General features: G+C 51.4%; 1 protein-coding gene across 1 annotated transcript in view; it reads left to right on the top strand.

Annotated features, from left to right (window-relative positions):
* The first annotated feature begins 770 nt into the window (after positions 1-770).
* Positions 771-20,363, top strand: part of wwtr1 (WW domain containing transcription regulator 1) — a 30,739-nt gene continuing 11,146 nt past the window's right edge. The window contains 3 exon segments of the mRNA XM_007902435.2: positions 771-1,107; positions 1,110-1,215; positions 17,992-18,116. Of these exon segments, the coding sequence (XP_007900626.2) occupies positions 771-1,107; positions 1,110-1,215; positions 17,992-18,116 (568 nt within the window).

Raw genomic sequence — 20,363 nt, forward strand, 5'->3', positions numbered from 1 at the left:
ACGAACCCCCCCTCCTACTCACGAACACCCCCCTCCCACTCACGAACACCCCTCCCACTCACAACCCCCCCTCCCACTCACGAACCCCCCCCCTCCCACTCACGAACACCCCCCTCCCACTCACGAACCCCCCCTCCCACTCACGAACCCCCCTCCCACTCACGAACACCCCCCCTCCCACTCACGAACCCCCCCTCCCACTCACGAACACCCCCCTCCAGACAGACAGACAGACAGACAAAACAGGACAGACATGTTTGCGAGTGAAGCCGCTGTGATTTGCGGGGGAAGAAGGGGGGGGTGGGGGGGGGCAGACAAGCAGCTCATGAATAATTCAGGGTGGGGGTGAGGAGGAGGAGGAGTGGTGGTGGGGGGGGGACTGACTGACTGACAGACACTCCCCAGCCCCGCAGCCCAGAGGGAGGGGGAGAGGGAGAGGGGGGGGTGGAGTGTGTGTGTGAGAGACAGACACACACACACACACACACACAGAGACACACACACACAGAGGGAGCGATGCTGGGGCTGACTTTCTGTCTCGGCTGCTCAACAGCAACAACAACAACAGCGTCGTCGACGACAAGAAGTTAAAGCGAAGCCACGAGAGAGAGAGAAAGAAAGAGAGAGAGAGAAACTTTTGGAAAACTTTTTCCCAAACTTTTTTTTCTCGTCCCCTCTCTCAGTCGCCGACGGTTTTTTCTGCTCCGCGCGCGGCCCGCGGCCTGGGACCCCCCCCCCCCCCACCCCCTCACCCCTCACCCCCCCACACCATGGACGGCAGCACCACCCCGGCCCCGGCCCCGGGACACACCATCGTGCGGGTCCTGGGCGACTCTGAGACCGACCTGGAGGCGCTGTTCAAGGCGGTGATGAACCCCCAGGCGGGCAGCCTGCCCCAGGGGGTGCCCATGCGGCTCCGCAAGCTGCCGGAGTCCTTCTTCAGGCCGCCGGACTCGGGCTCGCACTCCCGCCAGGCCAGCGGCGACTCCAGCCCCGGCCCCGGCCCCGGCGGCCCCCCCGCCGGCCTGCCCCACTTCCACATCCAGCACATCCGCTCGCACTCCTCGCCCGCCTCGCTGCCCGGCCCCGGCCCCGGCCCCGGCGGCCCGGCTACAGCCACCACCGGCAGCAATCCTTCGACAACATCGACGACGTACCTCTGCCGCCCGGCTGGGAAATGGCCAAAACCCCGTCTGGTCAGAGATACTTCCTCAAGTGAGTCTCCCCCCACACACAACGGCACTGTGTCACTGTGTCTGTGTCACTGTCACTGTGTGTGTCACTGTGTCAGTGAGTGTCACTGTGTGTCACTGTGTGTCAGTGAGTGTCACTGTGTCAGTGAGTGTCACTGTGTCTGAGTGTCACTGTGTGTCACTGTGTCAGTGAGTGTCACTGTGTCAGTGAGTGTCACTGTGTCTGAGTGTCACTGTGTGTCACTGTGTCAGTGAGTGTCACTGTGTCAGTGAGTGTCACTGTGTCTGTGTGAGTGTCACTGTGTCTGTGTGAGTGTTACTGTCTGTGTGAGTGTCACTGTGTGAGTGTCACTGTGTCTGAGTGTCACTGTCTGTGTGAGTGTCACTGTGTCTGAGTGTCACTGACTGTGTGAGTGTCACTGTGTGAGTGTCACTGTGTCTGAGTGTCACTGTGTGAGTGTCACTGTGTGAGTGTCACTGTGTCTGAGTGTCACTGTCTGTGTGAGTGTCACTGTGAGGCTGTGTGTCTGACCCCCCGGGATGCCTCCCCACGGATGGTGGTGTTGGTGGCGGTGGTGGTGGTGGTTGTGAGGTGTGTGTCCCGCTGACCGGTTCTGACCCTCAGGAGTTGTCTACCGTTGGGGACGTGAGGTACAAACGCAGCCTCTGTAATTACTGCCGAGTCTGCAGCCGTGAGGGTGGGGGTGGGGGGTGGGAGGGGGGGGGATAGTTTGGAAAGTTTTGCTTGAATGAGAGAAGAGTGTAAATCTGCCATTGCTGCTAACTTCCACCAGCAAAGCGATTCTCTATAACATCTCCCTCTTACTGTGTCTGTCTCACACACACACACATTATTATTATTATTATTCTCCCCCCCCCCCCCCATCGCCCCGCGTGTGTGCATGTGTGTGTGTGTGTGTGGAGGGGGAATAATAATAATCCTTTCATTTGATACAGCGCCTTTATATCACATCCTTGAGACGTCTCGCAAAGTGCTCCACAGAATATTGCTGTAAAGTAAATGTTGTGAATGGTCGGGTTACGAACTGTTGTGAGAGATGATGCGCTCGCGGCGCTTCTGACTCGGAGGCGAGAGGGTGAGCCGGGCTGATGGGTCTGATTCCTTAATTAAATTCGTTATTGGCGATGGAAGCTAAGTGTGTGACTGGGTGTTGGGGTGAGTCACAGACACGGGAGCACCAGGTTGGAGACAAGTTGCGACTCAATGTATGATTTACTTTTTTTTGGCTGGTTTTGTTTCGTAGATTCTGCACATTGTGTGTTTCATGTCAGTAATTCATCAACAAGGCACCACTTTAATGCACTTTAGGGACGTGCTTGGTACAGAAAAAAGCACTGGTTACTGCCCACTGGTCCTTTAACCCTGGGGAGGAGATTAACCAGGACCCGAGCGCGACTGGATAACTGCAGTGCCTCTTGTCACAACAACAAATTACATTTCTATACCGCCTTTCACATCAGAAGGACACTCCAAGGCGCTGGTCAGTCAGGGAAACTTGTGGCTTGAATCAGGAGGAGCGAGGGGAGGGGAGGAATAGGAGGGTGACCAAAGGCACGGTTGAAGTGGAGGGTCTTGAGGTGGATTTTTACGGAGGCAAGAAAGGGGCTGAGGCTGAGGGACTGTGGGGTGCAGTTCCATAGGGTGGGGGCAGAGAGGCTGAATGGTGGAGTGGGCAAGGCGGGGGAACGTGAAGCAGGTCTGAGCCCGCTGAGGGGAGGGAGCGGGCAGGTTGGTAGGGGGTCAGGATGTCAAGGAGGTAGGGAGGAGCGATGCCTTGGAGGGCTTTGAAGGCGAGGATCAGGATTTTGAACTGTATCCCCTGAGTGATGTGGAGCCGGGTGGGGGTGATAGGGTTGCTGATCTCAGCCATGATATTAGTTGGAGCTACAAGTGACCCCAGCGCAACTGGGCTATGGAAGTAAAAACAGGCCAAGTGCCTTCCTCCTGATCCTCTACCCAACCCTGCGCCCCCTAACCCCATGTCCCCTAAACCCCAGAGGAAGGAGGGGATCAGTCGTGGCTGTGCTTTCCCCGCCTCCAGGGGTGACGGTCCAGCAGAGGGGATGAAGGAGGAGCATGGAATGACTGATCATCAGAGTAAAATGGGAGGGGGGTGAGCGGGAACACCTTCAGCAAGTTACAGGGACTGAATTGCTGGCCGGCTGTGAGGTGGGGTCGGGCGGGGGGGTTTGTGAAGTAAATTTGAGCTTGCCATCACAGTGCGACGGCTGGTCCCTCACACCCAGCCACCAGAGTCGGGTTCTCAGCTGTTTCCTTTCTTCAGCTATTCAAATAGTTCCTTCCCCAAAATGGGAGCTCGCTGTTCCAAAGCCAGTCAGTCACCCCCCCCCCCTCCCCCCACCACAGTCACCCCCCCCACCACAGTCACCCCCCCACCACAGTCACCACCCCCACCACAGTCACCACCCCCACCACAGTCACCACCCCCACTACAGTCACCACCCCCCCCACCACAGTCACCACCCCCCCCACCACAGTCACCACCCCCCCACCACAGTCACCCCCCACCACAGTCACCACCCCACCACAGTCACCACCCCCCCCCACCACAGTCACCACCCCCCCCACCACAGTCACCACCCCCCCCACCACAGTCACCACCCCCCCCACCACAGTCACCACCCCCCCACCACAGTCACCACCCCCCACCACAGTCACCCCCCCCCCACCACAGTCACCACCCCCCCACCACAGTCACCCCCCCCCCACCACAGTCACCACCCCCCCACCACAGTCACCACCCCCCCACCACCACAGTCACCACCCCCTCACCACCACAGTCACCACCCCCCAACCACAGTCACCCCCCCCCCCACCACAGTCACCCCCCCACCACAGTCACCCCCCCCACCACCACAGTCACCCCCCCCACCACGGTCACCCCCCCCAACCACAATCATCCCCCCCACCACAATCATCCCCCCCCACCACAGTCACCCCCCCAACCACAGTCACCCCCCCCCCCCACTACACTGACTTTCTGTGAGCTTCTGTAAGCTTTCTGTGTGGCCCCACTGTCCTGCTCCCCTACCCACCTCCCCCCCCCCCCCACCCCTCCCGTCTTCCTTACTATATTTTGTCTTGAGGTAACTGTCTAATCCTCTTTTAAAAATAATTATTGTAGATCCTGCTTTTAGCAGCCGGTTTAGTCCCACGTTTGTTAAACCTTGAAGCCTCCCCCTTTGTTTGACGATCTGTAAATAAATAGTGCATGTTGATATTATTGTTTATTATTATTGATATTATTGTCGATGCTGCTGCTGCTGTTGTTGTTGTTGATGATGATGATGATGTTGTAGCTGTTGACAACACTGTTATCAAACATGCCATAGTGATTTTGTTTAGCTGAAGAGTGCCAGTTGCCAAGACCTGAGTTTGGAACACAATCCGTTCTCTACATTTTCTGCTTGGAAGCTCTCCCCCACACGCAGTGTTTACAATAGCAGCAACTGGAGTCTATGCCAAGCCCCAGCCTCTGCTGGGGTGGGGCTGCCACTCTCCTGCCCCCCCCCCACCCCCCCAGCCTGACAGCCCATCCCGCCAGGCACTGGCCAATCCACCTTTCTTAAACTACTTGTCGCAATTCACTTGATTTGTGGTTGTGATTTCTGGCAGGGCTCCCAGGCACTTTTCTGTGTGACGGCGCTGTGTAAGATGCAAGTTGTTGTTGTCATTGTGACTCATGGTGCGGGGGTGGGGGGGGGGGAAGTTGGTATGTGTGATCAGTAACGCAGAGTGGGGGCTCAGTGCTGGTCTGCTTGATATCAGCTGTCACCCTGGCTCAGTTCATAGCACTTCGAATGGTGAGGGTGCAAACCCCACTTCGGGATTTAACAATACAATTTACATTGATATTAGCGCCTTTCACGTTGGGAAGATGTCCCCAGAGCTCATTCACAGTAATGGGGGGGGGGGGGGGCAGCTGAGCAGGGAGAGGGAGCCAGAGTGGGTGTGAAGGAGAAAGTGTGGTCAAAGTGATCCGTGTGGAGATGTAGTTTGAGCTCAGTCTTGGCTGATGTTCCAGTGCTGTTCTGGGGAAGTGCTGCATTGTCAGAGCTGCTGTCCTTCAGATGAGATGTTAAACGAGGTCCCGTCTGCCTGTCCAGGTGGATGTTAAAAGATCCCATGGCGCTATTAGAAAAGAGAAGAGAGTATCTCCTGGTTTCCTGGGCAACAATCCCACATAAAATCATTGATTCACTTTATGGCAGTTTGTGGTACATTGCTGTAACAGATTGGCTGGTATGTTCACCTACAAACACATAGCCACCACACTTTACAGCAAATCCTTTTGAGGATTTTTGACGTGTCCTCCAGATGTGAAAGGTGCTGTATCAAATGAAGGATTATTATTATTATTCTTGGATTTGTTCTCAGGCTGCACATGTATCTTATGCCCTTTCTCACCATACAGACACACACACACACACACACAGAGGATAAACGATGAGGAGCTTCTTCTGACAGTGAGGGATTCGAGGCAAGATATTGCAACTGGGAGCGAGATGGAGCATGTCAGAGGGAGGAGGGCGGTCAGAGGGAGGAGGGCGGTCAGAGGGAGGAGGGCGGTCAGAGGGAGGAGGGTGCTCCCTAGGGAGCCGGTGGAAGCAGAAAGTGTTGATTCTTTCAAGAACAAATTAGATAGATATCTGTTAGCAAATAATATCTCGGGATACAGTATATAGCGAGGGACATGCCGTATGCATGTGACTGCCAGAGATGGTGGAAGGCAAACTGCGTGGAACTTCATCTTCTTTTGTCTAGCGATTCTTATGTTCTAAACCCATCACCATGGTCAGCCGGGTGTCTGTCACACATGGGAAACCATTCATCACAGTCAGCCGGATGTCTGTCTTACACGTAAACTCATCACTGCGATCTGCCGGGTTCTGACACACACGGAAACCCATCAGCGTATGCTTGAGTGCATCCAAACCAGACTGAGAGTTCCAAATGTGTGCAGTGCCTACACATGGAGCTTGGTGTGTGCAGAGTTGTCAGCGTGTGTGTTAGTGTTAGCTGCCGGCTGGAGCTGGCAGTGACTGACACTGTTCTCCATTGCGATGCATGTGAGTGTTGCCTGTTACCACCCACACAGGCACAACCCGCCACTCCCCACCCCCCCCCCGGCTGAGCTCTGAGACCTCCTGACAGCAATGGTTGGGGCCAGACAGAGGCTGTGCCTGACGTTGTTGTGATAGACTGTTTGTGTCCGAGTGACCGCAATGACGGCCGCACAGAAGCTCATCATCGGGGAACCTCTCCTTATCACTTCCCATCGGATGGGGAAGGCCTGGAGTTAGTGAGTGATGGGGGGATGGGTAAAGGCACCCCAGAATGTTTGCAGACGGTGAGATAGAGATGTGAGGCAAAGATGACTGGGGATTGTGATGCTCCAGACAGGCAGTGAGCCTGGACATGTGGAGATGCTGAGATTTGAAAGTGAATGAGCCTCTGTGTGTGGGCGTGAGAGGGATGGGCAGGGCAGGCCTGTACAGACCTGTACACACTGGCAACAAGCCAGCCTGTTGTTAGATATTTTACAGCAATAAATGAAACCTGTTTGTCCCAGAGCAGCAGGTCAGCAGTTACATAACCCCAATGGCCCGATGTCTAGTTAACCCTATTCACACCCGCCTTTGCTTCTGTCACTTTGCGGCTGTTTGTGCAATAGTTGGTTGCAGCGTTCACCTATAAAATAGTCACTACACTGTACAGTAAATCCTGTGAAGCGCTTTGAGACATCATGTAGTGGTGAGGAGAGGTTGTTATTGCCTCACACATGACTGTCAGTGATTGAGGCCACAGCCACAGGGAAACAAACCAGTGCAGCAGTTGGGCACAGGGTCAACAACAACAACTTGGATTTATATAGCGCCCTCCAAGCCGGACGGCATCGCAGAGCGCTTTACAATTTGGGATCCCGGGACCGAGCCAGGGATCGTGGCTGTCATGGGGCCATGGCCCAGGCTGTAGTGGCTAGGGTTAGGTACAAGCCCTAGGAGCGTTCAGTTGGTCTAGGAGCTGACATGCGAGGTGACGAGCAAGAAGACAGACACTGAGTTTCTGGCCTGCGCTGCCTGCGTTACACAAAGGGACACGACGCTGAGACATTCAGCTGAGCCATGGCCCTGTGACAGCCAGGAGACTGGGTGTGACTATGAGGAAGCTGCCACACTGGGCGATCAAGGCTTCGCTGAATCTGATCACATCTTAACTTTTGTGGTTTTCAGCGACTCACTGGGCACAGTGACAGGGTAGTGAGCGGTACTCACAGTCTCTACACTCTGCTCACGACACTCTGCTCGCGACAGGCCGCTCGCTCACTCTGGTGACCAGATGTAGTGAGTCCCTGTAATTGACGGCTAGTTCTTGGGAAAGTGGGCGGTGGGGGGGTGGGGGGCGGAGTGAGTAATGTCCCCAGTTACCCTGAGTCCACGTTTACGTGACTCCGAGTCCTTGGTAAGGAATCCAGAGAAGAAATAACCGCAAATTAGCCCCCATTAATGGTTGAATGTGATTCGACGTTCCAAGAAGCCTGTGGTGGTGTGTGAGCGTGAGAGCCACAGTGCTGTGCCCCCAGACAGCTGGTTCCCATATCCTCCCCAGCATTCTCATGGCTGTCTCTGTCTGTGTGATGTGAAGCAATGTGTTCACTCGCTAGCCTTTTGCTCCAAACTGAATGTGCTGACGTCTGGCAGCTGAGGCTCACTTTGCTTTCCTCACTCACTCACTTCAAAGCTGTTTCTCTGGAGAATGGGGTTTGGGGGAAGGCAACCCGCCAATCAGCCCAGCCCGCATTCAGGAGACGCAGGAAAGGCACGATTCTGAACAAGGAGTTGCTTTGTTCTGGCACCTCAGCTTATAACTGCTGTCACGTGTAGTGACTGCTTTTATACACAGCTCAACCTCCCACAAGCAGCCAGGAACTGAAAGATCAGTTGTATTTGGGGGATTGTCAGCCAGGACAGAGAGAGAGAGAGAGAGAGAAACTCCCTTCCCTTTTCCAATAATAATAATCCTAATAATCCTTGCATTTGATATAGCGCTTTTCACGTCGGGAGGACATCCCAAAGCGCTTCACGGAACACACTGTAAAGTGAATTGACTGTATATTTGTGGGCGAACGCGGCAGTCAATTGCGCACAGCAATGTCCCACAAACAGTCGTAGATTGAAAATGACCAATTTATTATTGTTTTGGGTTTTGGAGGGATTATTATTAGGCTCTGTGCCTGGAATTGAACTCAGGTCTCTCGCTTGCAAAGCGAGTGCTCTAACCACTGACCTACAGGACTCTGTAGAAGTCAAGAGAATCAAAAGATCCAATAGGATCTTTAACATCCACCTGAACAGGCTTGGGCGGGAACTCGGTTTGACATCTCATCCAAAGGAGGGATGGCGTCTCTGACAATCCCCTCCACCCCAGCACTGCACTGGAATGTCAGCCTGGACTGTGAGCTTAGAGTCCTGAAGTTGGGCTTGAACACACAAGCCTCTGGTCCTGAGGTGGGAGTGCAAGTGGCTGAGACAACAGACCTTGTTTTGGGTGTTTTGCTGTGGAGGACGGAGAGACTTTGAAGGGCAGGGCTGGGCTTGCGGCCTCAGTAAGCTTTCCTCTCGTCTGTTGTGTGCAGTTTGAGACGCGGAGCCTTGCGTAATCTTACAGTGAAAATCGTCTCCAGGAGAAACGCACATCTGGAAATCATTGAGCTTATTTGTTTGAGAGGATGATTGATATAATCTTTGGCCAGTGTGCTGGATGACATAGGGGTTTGTTATGTTAGATGAATTTGAAGGTTTAGCCGTTAAAACCTCCCTTCCCCTCCCCCCACCTTGTTGTGATAGTTCCCGAGCTGTGTGCTGCTCTGTACAGTGAGCCATTGGCTTTCCCATTAACCCATTATTTCAGTTTACGTTAAGCACAGATCAGTAGAGAGATCTGCATTCACTCCCTCCTGAATTCATACAGCTCATCGAGACGTTCTCCTACATGAACGATGCTATCGGGGGGCTATCACCGTGATCAGCTGGAGTTTTTGACACACACGGAAACCTATCACCGTGATCAGCTGGGTGTCTGACATACACGGAAGCCCATTACCGTGATCAACTGGGGGTCTTGACACACATGGAAACCCATCACAGTGATCAGCCGGGAGTCCGACACACACGGAAACCCATCAGCGTATACTTAAATGTATCCAAACCTACACATGGAACTTAGTGTGTGCAGAGAGCTGTCAGCACAAGATGTGAGTGTTGTGTTAGCTGCTGTCTGGAGCTTGCTGTGAATGACATTTCCCCTTGGCAATGTGTGTGAGTCCTGCCTGTTCCCTCTCACACTGCAGTGACCAGCCCAAGGAGCAAAGGTTACTCCTAAGTTTACTTTTCAGTACTGGCCTGTCCTCCTGACGTGAAAGGCGCTCTATAAACTATAACTTTGTATGGTGGTGAACTTCTGGATTGCTAACAACTTCCTGGATTAGCTTGTTGATTTCCGAATGGCAGGCTCTCCACTTCAGCCGACTGACTTGGAGTCACATAAGTCTAAACTGACAGTCCAGTGTGGTGTTGGGGAAGTGCTGCACTGTCAGGTGCCATCCTTCCGATTAGATGTTAAACCAAAACTTGCTCAGGTGGACTTTATAAAGATCCTGAAGTACTATTCAGAAACAGAAGAGAACTTCTCTTTTTATCCCCCAGATTAAAAATTGGTCGTTCACTCTATGGCTGTTTGTGGTTCACTGCTGTGTGCAATTGGCTGCTGCGTTTTGCCCACAAAATATACAGTCACTACCCTTTATAATATCCTGCAAAGCGCTTTGAGACGTCTCAATGACATGATAAGGCACTGTATCAAAAAACGCAAAGCTTAAATGAACATCGGGGTTAGCCCCGACTCTCACGTTGCCTCGACCCCCATGCTGCTCTCCCCACTGCCCTGGTCCCAGCTGAATCTCCCTCCTTCCCCCCCCCACAGCTTGGCAGACATACAGAGTCACAATAGGACAAGAGGCTGTGTGCCGTAAGGAGCCTTGTGCTGGAGGCTGGCCGGCCTGACTGCAGTATAAAGTGTATGAAAGCAATTAAATGCTGGAGTAAGTGTCATGTGGCCATGTCTAAACCAAACCCACTGAAGACGCTGACTGACTAGTGTCTGACTGGTGTCAGTCTGACCGGTGGCAGTCAGAGTTGGCGTGTCCTGGCACGTTACGCAATCACACATGCAAAGTACACTTGCTTCCCCCCCACTCCCCGCCATCCACTCCATATCAGCTCAGCCATAACCCCCAGCCCCAACCACCAACACCAACCCTTACCACCCAGCTCCAGCCCCAGCCCTCAGCCCTTTCTCCTCGCTTCCTCTTTCTCCTCCCTGTTGCGGGGGCTACTTCCGGCCCGCGGGCCACAGACTGTCCACTGCCTACATAACCCAGTGAGTGACACCAGCAGCGTATAACGTGACTGAGGTTTGAGCAGTGTGATGTCCCACAAACGGCCATAAACTGATTGACTGACTGATTGTATCTGGGGGATTGTCGGCCAGGATACCGGGAGAGAGAAACTCTCTTTGCTTTTCCAATAGCAACGTCACCGAGAAGGCTTTGGTTTTAACGTCTCATCCAAAAGATGTGTGTCAAACAAAGCAGCACTTCCCCAGGACCACGCTGGAGCATCAGCCTAGCCTGAGAGCTCAAAGTCACGACATGGGGTTGAGAGTGTGACTGACTGAGCTGGGCTGACACAAGTCTGACCATTGACCCCATTAGCTTGATGCTTAGCCCCGTCTGAGCATCGGGGCAGTGATGGCATGTTCCTGATGTCGATCATTCTGGCGCAGTGAGGAGAGGAATGGTGAGGGTGACGGTCTGGGTGAGGGAGCCACTCTTTGGCTTAGACGTTGCTCACGCCAAGAAGCAGTTGCTTGTTTTCTGTTTTCTGTTAAATAAGCCAATGATGTGTAGAGAGAGAGAGAGACACAGAAGCCTTGTGAAAGAGTTAACTTGAGCACACTCTGTGGCTGCTGCTGGCTAGGCTCTGTTTTTCATGGCACTGGGTCATTTTATTCCAGCCGTTAGCAAACACAAAGTGTCTGACAGGATTTCCTGCGCTCTCCTGTGCTCTAGACGGTAAAGCGCGTTGTGGATATTTCCCAGACCCAGCTGAACAGGCAACTCTCTCACCCCTTCAACACAAGCTTAACCAGCCCTTAACCACCACGCTCCCCCCCTCCGCGCCCCCCCCCCACCTGCATTCAATTTACAGCATTAAATTTATGCATTAGTCTTGTCTATTTGTGTGTGTGTGTGTCTGCCTGCATATATGTGTCTGTGCGTGTGTATGTCTGTGTGTATGCGTGTGGCGGTGTCTGAGTATGTGCGTGTCTGAGTGCGTGTATGTGTGTGGGGCCGTCTGTCTTTATGTGTGTGTATCTGTAAATGTCTGTATACGTGCATGTGTCTGTCTGTGTGTGTCTAATCCCTTGCATTTGATATAGCGGGGGCTGGGGCTTGGGGTGAGCAGGGTTGGGGTGGGTGGGGTTGGGGTGAGCAGGGTTGGGGTGGGTGGGGTTGGGGTGAGCGGGGTTGGGGTGGGCGGGGTTGGGGTGAGCGGGGTTGGGGTGAGCGGGTTGGGGTGAGCTGTGGGAGTATGTGAGGGACAGGAGGGAGGAGACAGGATAAGAGAGAAAGAAATGGAGATTAAGAATTGAATGTGGAGAGGAAATATCCTGACTGGCTGTACAGAGGGGTACGGCCTGGGGAAGCAGAGTGAGCAGCTCATTGTAATAGTATGGCCAGGAATATGGTCCTGGGCGTAGGATGGGGCTGACCTCTCATGTGAGCTGCCTGTGGCCAGTGATAACTTGACGCTCATTCTCTCCAGAAGATCAATGGAGGTCCGGGACCCTCCACATTGGTCATTCACATGGTGCCTGTGTGCAGTGGCCGCTTTATAATACTTTGTACATACAATACTCCACAACAGCTGCTGGCAAGTGCTGGCCAACGTATGAGGGACGGTGTGTGTTTTACAGTCAATTGACTTTACAGTATATGCCGTGAAGCGTTTTGGGACGTCTCGAAGATGTGATGAGGTGTTGTATCAAATGCAAGGATTATTATTATTATTTAATTATTATTAAGGTGCTATAAATCTGCGAGGGATTTGCTTCACCCTTTCCCCTCCCTCGCTCACTCTCCCCCTCCCTCTCCCCCTCGCTCCCTCCCTGAGGGAGGAGGCTCTGTTTGTGAAGCCATTCAGGGTTGGAGCCCAGCCTGGGACCCCATGGCGGGGTCTGACCCTGCCCAACGTGTGGTTCCCAGATTGCCAACAGTGACGAGGTCAGCAATTCCTCTCCCCTTGGTTTCGAGTAAACTGTTTGAAGCTTTCTCATGTTTAGTGTAAAACGTCTCAGTCCAAGTTCCAGGGACGGTGCGTTTACAGTGGGGTTTCTGCCAGAGCCAGCATTCCAGCATTCTGGAATGTGTTTGTGAACGGGCCCGATCGGGCTGACAAGCACAGGCCTGAGATCTTCACACCCGCTCACACCCACTCGGATACACAGTCTCTGTCTGTAAACCAGCCTTTTCCAATTCTTAAAAAGAATCCTTCCTCCTTCAGATGAGACGTTAAAACAAGGTCCCGTCTGCCTGTTCAGATGTACGTTAAAGATCCCGCAGCGCTATTGGAAAAGAGAAGGGAGTTTCTCTCTTCCGGTGTCCTGGCCAACAATCCCCCAAATAAAATTCATCGCTCACTCCATGGCTGTTTGTGGGATATTGTTGTGCACAAACTGCTGCCACCGTTTTGCCCACAAAATGACAGTCACGACACTTTACCGTATATCCTGTGAGGTGATAGGTGCCGTATCAATAGCAACGATTATTGTCATTAGAGTCGCCTTTCAGATGGAATAAAATACATATCTGAGGAGCAGTAATGTCAAGGGGCTGTGCGGGGAAGGCTTTGGCTTCCAATCAACCCCGAGCCACACACAATCTGCCGCCTGTGGCAATAAGGCTGAGAGGTGACCAGGGAGTGGGCCTGGGAGACATGAGAGTCTGAACCCTAATTGGAAGCCGATTCCTTTTCAACTTTTAAGAGAGAAGTAGATAATTATTTGGGGAGGACAAGTTTGCAGGGCTATGGGGAGAGAGCGGGGGAGTGGGATTGATTTTGATAGCTCTTTCCAAAGAGCCAGCAAAGACACTATGGGCCAAATGGCCTCCTGTGCTGTATAATTCTATGAATCTAATTAGATGCTGATGCAAACTACTCAGAAAGAGAACTACCCGATGTGAACGGTTCTGTGTAAATGTCGATCTGTTGTTGAAACGTTACAATATCTGTGATCGTGCTGTGACTGTATTTGTTGGCACGGTACTGTCTCCCCGAGAAGCAGAGGAGAGTGAGAGATAATGTAGAGGATTGCCTTTGTGATTAGTTATTTTGGGTCAGGTTACGGGGGAGGGGGACAGGTGTCACACTGTGTTCTCTCCCAGTTCCCATCACAATGTTATTCTGTTATTACCATCAGTATTCCCATCCAGAAATGGTACCCTCTGACCTCAGCGGCCAACACAGCATAGGGACCCGTCACAGCCTCGCACTGACTCCTCTCTCACTGACTTAACACCCTCGATCACTGCTGCCTGGCTCTGTCTGCCTGTCTGTCGATCTGTCCGTCTTCCTTTCTCTGTCTGTCTGCCTGGCTCTGCCTTTCTGTCTTTTCTGTGCGCGTGTCTCTCCCTCGCATTGTGTGTGTCTATGATTCTCTGTCTACGAACATATGTCTCATTGTCTTTCTCTCTATTTTTGTGTGCGTCTCTGTATCTCTCTGTCCCTCTGTTTCTTTGTGTTTCTCTCTGTCATTGTCTCTCATTCCGTCCAGTCTATCATACACAGGTTGCTAAAAATAGCACTTTTTTCATTGCATTTACAATGGAAAAGATAGCTAGCAAAAAACTTATGATTTCTTTGTTCGTGATTCTCTGTCTCGGCTCCTCAAGACGTGAAAAGCGCTATACAAATGTAATGTTGTTGTTGTTGTTGCTTTGTGTGTGTGTGTGTCTACCCATGTCTCTCTCTCTGTCTCACTCTATTTCTCTATCGGTCTCTCTCTCTCTCTGCCCTCCCCTCTCTGTCACTCTCTCTCACACACACACACACACACACTCTCCCTCTCGCAGACGCACTAATAGCTGATATTCCACCCATTCTTAGACTGAGACCATTTTGTCTTAATGTTTAAGATGGATTTTGCATTGTAGATTCGATTGTAGATTTGTAAATTCAGCCTGAATTTAACATTCTTCACCGTTAATTTTAAGGCAAAATGTTTGTAACTGAGATCCGGTCTCCTGCGTGGATTGATTTGCCTTTTGTACACACAGCTCTGGGCAGTGCTGGTGCCAGAGAGTTGGGGCTGGGCTGGCAGTTAGGGCTGTGCTAGGTTTGGCTGGACGTTGGAGCTGGGTTGGGGCGGGGGCTGGTCTGGGTTTGGAGGGCCTGAGGGTTCGGGCTGGGGCTGGGGCTGGGCTAGGTTTGCCTGGGTGCTGGGGATTGGGGCTGGGCCGGGGATTGGGGCTGGGGGCCGGCTGGGTTTGGCTGTGTAACCATGTGGAATGTAGACCGAGTGTGCGTGGCTATAGTTAGAGCCTGACACAGCAGCAGCTGTGCCCCGGGCTCTCACCACCTGTTGAAGGGCAGTGAGGAGCCGGCCAGGCTGGGCCAGACACTGAGAAACACGCGATATTTTAAGAGTCGGCTAAGAATAGACATAAACGTCCGTCAAATCTTTCACATTGACGAACAGGATAAAGAGATTTTACTCGTGGCTTCTGGCTAATTATAAACCAGCAGTGGAATAATTTCACTTTTATACTTAAATAACTTCAGAAAGTGATTGCGGGCAGTGGTTGAGGGCAGTGGCAGCGGTTGAGGGCAGCGGTTGGTGGCAGTGGCAGCGGTTGGTGGCAGTGGTTGAAGGCGGTGGCAGTGGTTGTGTAAGATAAGGTTCCATGTTATCCACTGACACCAAATGTCTCAAAGCTTTGCGGGTTGACTGTAAACTGTAGTGACTGTAAGCTACAGTACCTAGGGGTGTTTGGAAGTAAACACGTCAGCCAATTTACAGACTGCGAAGTATGTATCCCGTGTCTACGTGTGTGTGTATGTATGTGCGTATATGTCTGTATGTGTGTGTGTGTGTCTATGCGTGTATGTGTCTGCGTGTGTATCTGCGTTCGTGTGTATGTGTGTTTCCCGGCCTATGTTTCAGGGTTTGGTTTATCTGAATTCTATTTATAGAACGAGCTGACTAAACAGCCCCGCCTTTGGTTGCCAAACACTCATTGATAAAGAAACCAGAGTGATGTGTTCCAGCGTGCTCCAGGCTGACAATTCACCACGTTCACACCACCAGCCGGGCCTGGGTACTGGCTCCGCTCTAACTGGTTTAAGAACAATACTGTACGGTGTCCCTTTAACCTGTCAACGTCTGGCCACTCAGACAGCCGGCCCCTAAAGATTGTATGAGAAAGAACTTGCTTTTTTATATTGTTTTATCATGTCTCACAGAACTTCACTATAAGTACTGTAAAGTACACTGACTGTGTTTTTGTGGGTGAACGTGGCAGCCAATTTGTCCACATTTGGGCATTGTTCCACAAACAGCCATGAAGTGAGTGACCAATTTTCGTTGGAGGATTGTTGGCCAGGACACCTGGAGAGAGAAATTCCCTTTTCTTTTCGAATAGTGCCATGAGATCTTTAACATTTAACTGAACAGACAGATGGGACCTCAGTTTAACATTTCATCTGAAGGACAGCACCTCCAACGATGCTGCACACCTTCAGTACTGCATTGGAGTGTCAGCTTAGATGATGTGATTCCAAGTCCTGATGTGGGGCTTGAACCTACAACCTTCTGCCTCAGAGGCGAGATCCAGGCTGAACCTCTCCATTTATTGGCTGTGAGAGGCACCGGACTATATTGGAGCCATATGGGGCCTTTGGTCCATCACTCTTACTTTAAACTCCATCTTGTTTATAAATGCTCCAGAGTATGATTTCTAGTTGGAAGCCCCATTTGTCATTTCTATGAGTCTAGTGACTGTGTGCAGGCTTCCCCCTCAGCCGCCTCCCTAACATGGGGAGTGTGTTGGGGGGAGGAACATGTTGGGGGAAATATTGGGAGGAGAGATGTGTTTAGGTGGACACACATGGGGAAAGGAAATGAATGGCTGTGACAACAAGCTTAGGAGCCACTTGACATCTCGCAAAGAGACGTGAGGTGAATGATCAATTTGAAGATTGTCGGCTAGGACAGCGCGAGAAACTGCCCCTGAGATGGCTTTAATCTCCACCCAAACGGGCAAAGACGGGAAGGAGCCTGACTGGGAGACAATACAGTGAGATTGAAGGTGCAGCCAGTGTGCGGAGGAACTATGGGTCAGGCAGTGCTGACAGGCTGAGCTTCAATCGCAAGAAAGAGGGTGTAACCTGGCAGCTCCTACTCTCTCATTGATGTTCATGTGCGATGTGGAAGCTGGCTCAAGGGCAGGCTGAGACTTGCTACCCTATGTGTGTACAGAGCAGAGCTGGGAGCTGGCTTTGTTCCTTTGTTGGGAGCTGCCCGGTTTTGGCGTGAGGAAGAGACGAACACAACAATGTAATTGTTTAGAAAAAAAGATTCGAAGCCCTGGCGTGTGAGTCATCCTGAAATCCCGGCTTCACACTCACACCCAGAGTTCCTCCTCCTCTTACCTGCAGGACCACGTTTTATCATATTTGATGGCACAAAGTTGTAGAACATTCTTCAATTCGGCTTTAATCTGACACCAGTTTCTTTTCAACAAATGCCAGCAAACTGGATGCTAACAAGGGTTTCCACAATAATAGTAATAGTTGGTCCATCAGAAATTGATTGAGATAAAAATGTGTCTACTGGTACGATAGGGAAGTGGGTTCTAGACTTAAAAGGGAGACTGTTTTATGACTCAGTTTCTCCAACAAGGGAAAATAACATCTTGGACTTGGTTATGAGTAACAGGGACGATCAAATCTCCAACACAAAGGTCGGTGAGGGATTAAGAAACAGTGATCATATTGTTATCACATTTAGTATTACAAGGATTAGTGAGGTTATAAAAACAAAATTGCCAAATTTTAAGAAGAGCAATTTTATGCCCTTGAGAAGTCTTGTAGAACAGGTCTGACAGGTTTAAACATGGCTAAGGGAGCAGAGGAACTGTGGAGCTCATTCAAGGAGGTGATTCCGAATATAATAATAATAATCCTTGCATTTGATGTAGCACCTTATCACGTTTTTGAGACGTTTCAAAGCGCTTCACAGAATGCACTGAAAAGTGAACTGACTTTATATTTTTGAACTGACTGTATATTGGAATGCAATGGACCAATGTGTACCCATGCAAATCAAAGGTACCAAGGTTAAGGACACCCCTGCCTGGTTGGACAGGAGTGTCCTTAACCTTGGTACCACAACAAGCAACTCATAAAGAGAGGGGGAAAAAAGACATTTAAAACCATGAAGGAAAGTGGCACAGAGGAAAGAAAGACTCATTACCAGAAGGCATGCCAGGGTGGTAAGAAAGGTATCGGAATGGCAAAGAAAAAGTTTGAACTGATCATAGCTTGAGCAGCAGTCGCTTACCTCTCTACAAACCCACCAACAAGAATGTTTGATACTCCAGACTGAACACTAACCTATTTGTCTGAACTTTTACAGCCACGTGGACAGAATCACAACCTGGCACGACCCACGCAAGACCTTGAGCCAGATGAATCTGAACACGGCGGGCTCGCCCGGGCAGATGCAGCAGAGACCCATGCAGTTATCTCATCAGAACCCTGGTGAGTGCTCAGCTCCTCACAGCGTGCAGCTTCACCCACTCTCTGTGCATTGTGGTCAACGGTGAGACTAACCCAGCGATGGGCCGCCAGTGCTCGGGCCTGTCCTCCTCTGCCGCAGTCCATTGAACAGATAAAAGCAATAGATTTCATGAAACTGTAAGAGTTCCAATTCTTCCTGCTCGTTCCTCGTTCCTCCCATGGACACTGAGCGAGCTTTCAGCCTCTGTCTCTTTGGATCTTTGCTAAAAGCCCATCTCCTCGTTCCTTCTCTCCCTGCCTTCAAAACTCTCTTTTACAGCGTTTGGTACAAACGCTCCCTGCCCAACGGTGCCTTTCTTCCCAGCTTATTGACAGGTGTGAAGGGCGATGGGTAGGTGCAAGTTATTGGCTTTCTCTCTTCGCTTTGTCCATTGATAATTCCTGCTCAGTCATTACATCTTTCTCCAGGTGTCAATAACTGATCCTTGTGCAGTAACCTAACCCTTTGTCACTGTGTGTCTAACCCTGGGTCATTCTATACCTAACCCAGTGTCACTGTGTACCTAACCCTGTGTCACTGTGTATCCCCTGCCATGGAGTGCATCACCCTCCTCAATGAACGTCACTTAGGCTGAATGCAGCCGCAGTCCCTCTGTGTCACCCTTTCCTTGGTCTTTTTGCAGTGGATAGACGGTGGGTTCTAGTGGAGGTGAGTGAGGTGTGTCTACGGCCATTACCTTTTGCTAATGATTCTTTCTCGGATTTGGATTCAGTTCCGGTTGCATTCTGCTGCTGGTGCTTTGGGGAGAATCCTGGGCCCAGGCCACTTGCCCCGTATCGGGATCCGGGCTGAGCTGTCTGTGGGGATTAGCTTCCATAATCCTGTATCGGTTGCTCTTGCAGTTTTGTGCGCTGTGTCTCTCATCTCTTAACAATCCCTGACCTCGAGCTGGGCAAGAGCTGTGCCTGTGCTAACCCCAGGGACTTCTCTGAGGCCAGACCATGAGGGTATCAGCCGTCTGTCACCATATGAGAATCTCCGGAGACAAATAGTATCAGTATCAGTGGTTTCACAAGTGAGAACGGGCAGAGCCCAGAGCCTGAGTCAGCTTAACATGCGTGATTTCTAACGAGTTCTCTCTATATGGATTCCTTCCACTAACTGGAAGCACATCATTCTGTCACAGGAATCTGACAGCATTCCCTTGTTAATGAATCCTGATGAGGAATAGCATACGTAGTTGGCCTCCACTGTACAAACACAGTGAACACAGGACTCCATCACTGCATTGGGGGTGCGGGAGGGGGCTATTAGGCATGTCTGGAGCGGGGGGACTTTGGGGTCTGTCTGGGGTGGGGTCTGTTTTGGAAGACATTCTGTGTCGGCAGGGGTGGGGGTGTATGTCTGGGATATGTGTCTGGGATGGGGGTTTATCTGGGAGGATCTGCAGGGGGGGTGGGGGAGCACTCCTGGTGGGGTTGTTTGTCTGTCGGGGGGCTGAATGGGGTCTGTCTGAAGGTTGGGGGATGTCTGACGGGGGTTGTTCTGTGACGTGTTGCTGTGTTGGGGGCAGTAATTGGCCAAAGATTCTGTGAGGCTGGGTCTCCTGCCGCTGATTACTGAATGGTGATCAAAAGCTTCTCCCATGGAGACCAGAGTAATCGTCCATACACTTCACAATGATTGAAAATCTCTCACACGGAATTGTTCTCAAAGGCTGCGGTGACTGTGTGACCACGTTTATCTGGGGGATTGTTGGCCAGGACACCGGAAGAGAGAGAGAATTGCTTCTTTTTTTGAATAGCGCCACAGGATCTTTAACATCCACCTGAACAGGCAGGAGGGACCTCGGGTTAACATCGCATCCGAAGGACGGCACCTCTGACAATCCAGCGCTTCTTTCTATGTGAGTGTCTGCGTCTCCAAGATTTGCCCCTGTGAAGCCAGGATTCCAAGTGTCCCAGTGTCTCAGGCCCAGGGCCAGATTAAGGAGTCTCCTCCCAGAGCCCAGCCCAGGACAGAGGCAGTTGGAGAGCAGGAGCCATGAGCAGCAGCAATAGAGCTTCTCTTAGTGGCGCTAGAAATGCATTGTGATGCAGACAGTGTTGATGGATATGTGCACTTTCTGGATTTCATATCACACATTAATTCAGTTTGAGAAAACCATGTGAGAAATGCTTTATGATACAGAATCACTTTGATGGAATCAACATTTACAAATGTGTCCGTCGCTATCCGTATGTCCTTAACACAACCAGAAGGTGATC

The sequence above is a fragment of the Callorhinchus milii genome, unplaced genomic scaffold, assembly GCF_018977255.1.
Source record: "Callorhinchus milii isolate IMCB2004 unplaced genomic scaffold, IMCB_Cmil_1.0 Scaffold11, whole genome shotgun sequence".
In the NCBI taxonomy this organism is placed as follows: domain Eukaryota; kingdom Metazoa; phylum Chordata; class Chondrichthyes; order Chimaeriformes; family Callorhinchidae; genus Callorhinchus; species Callorhinchus milii.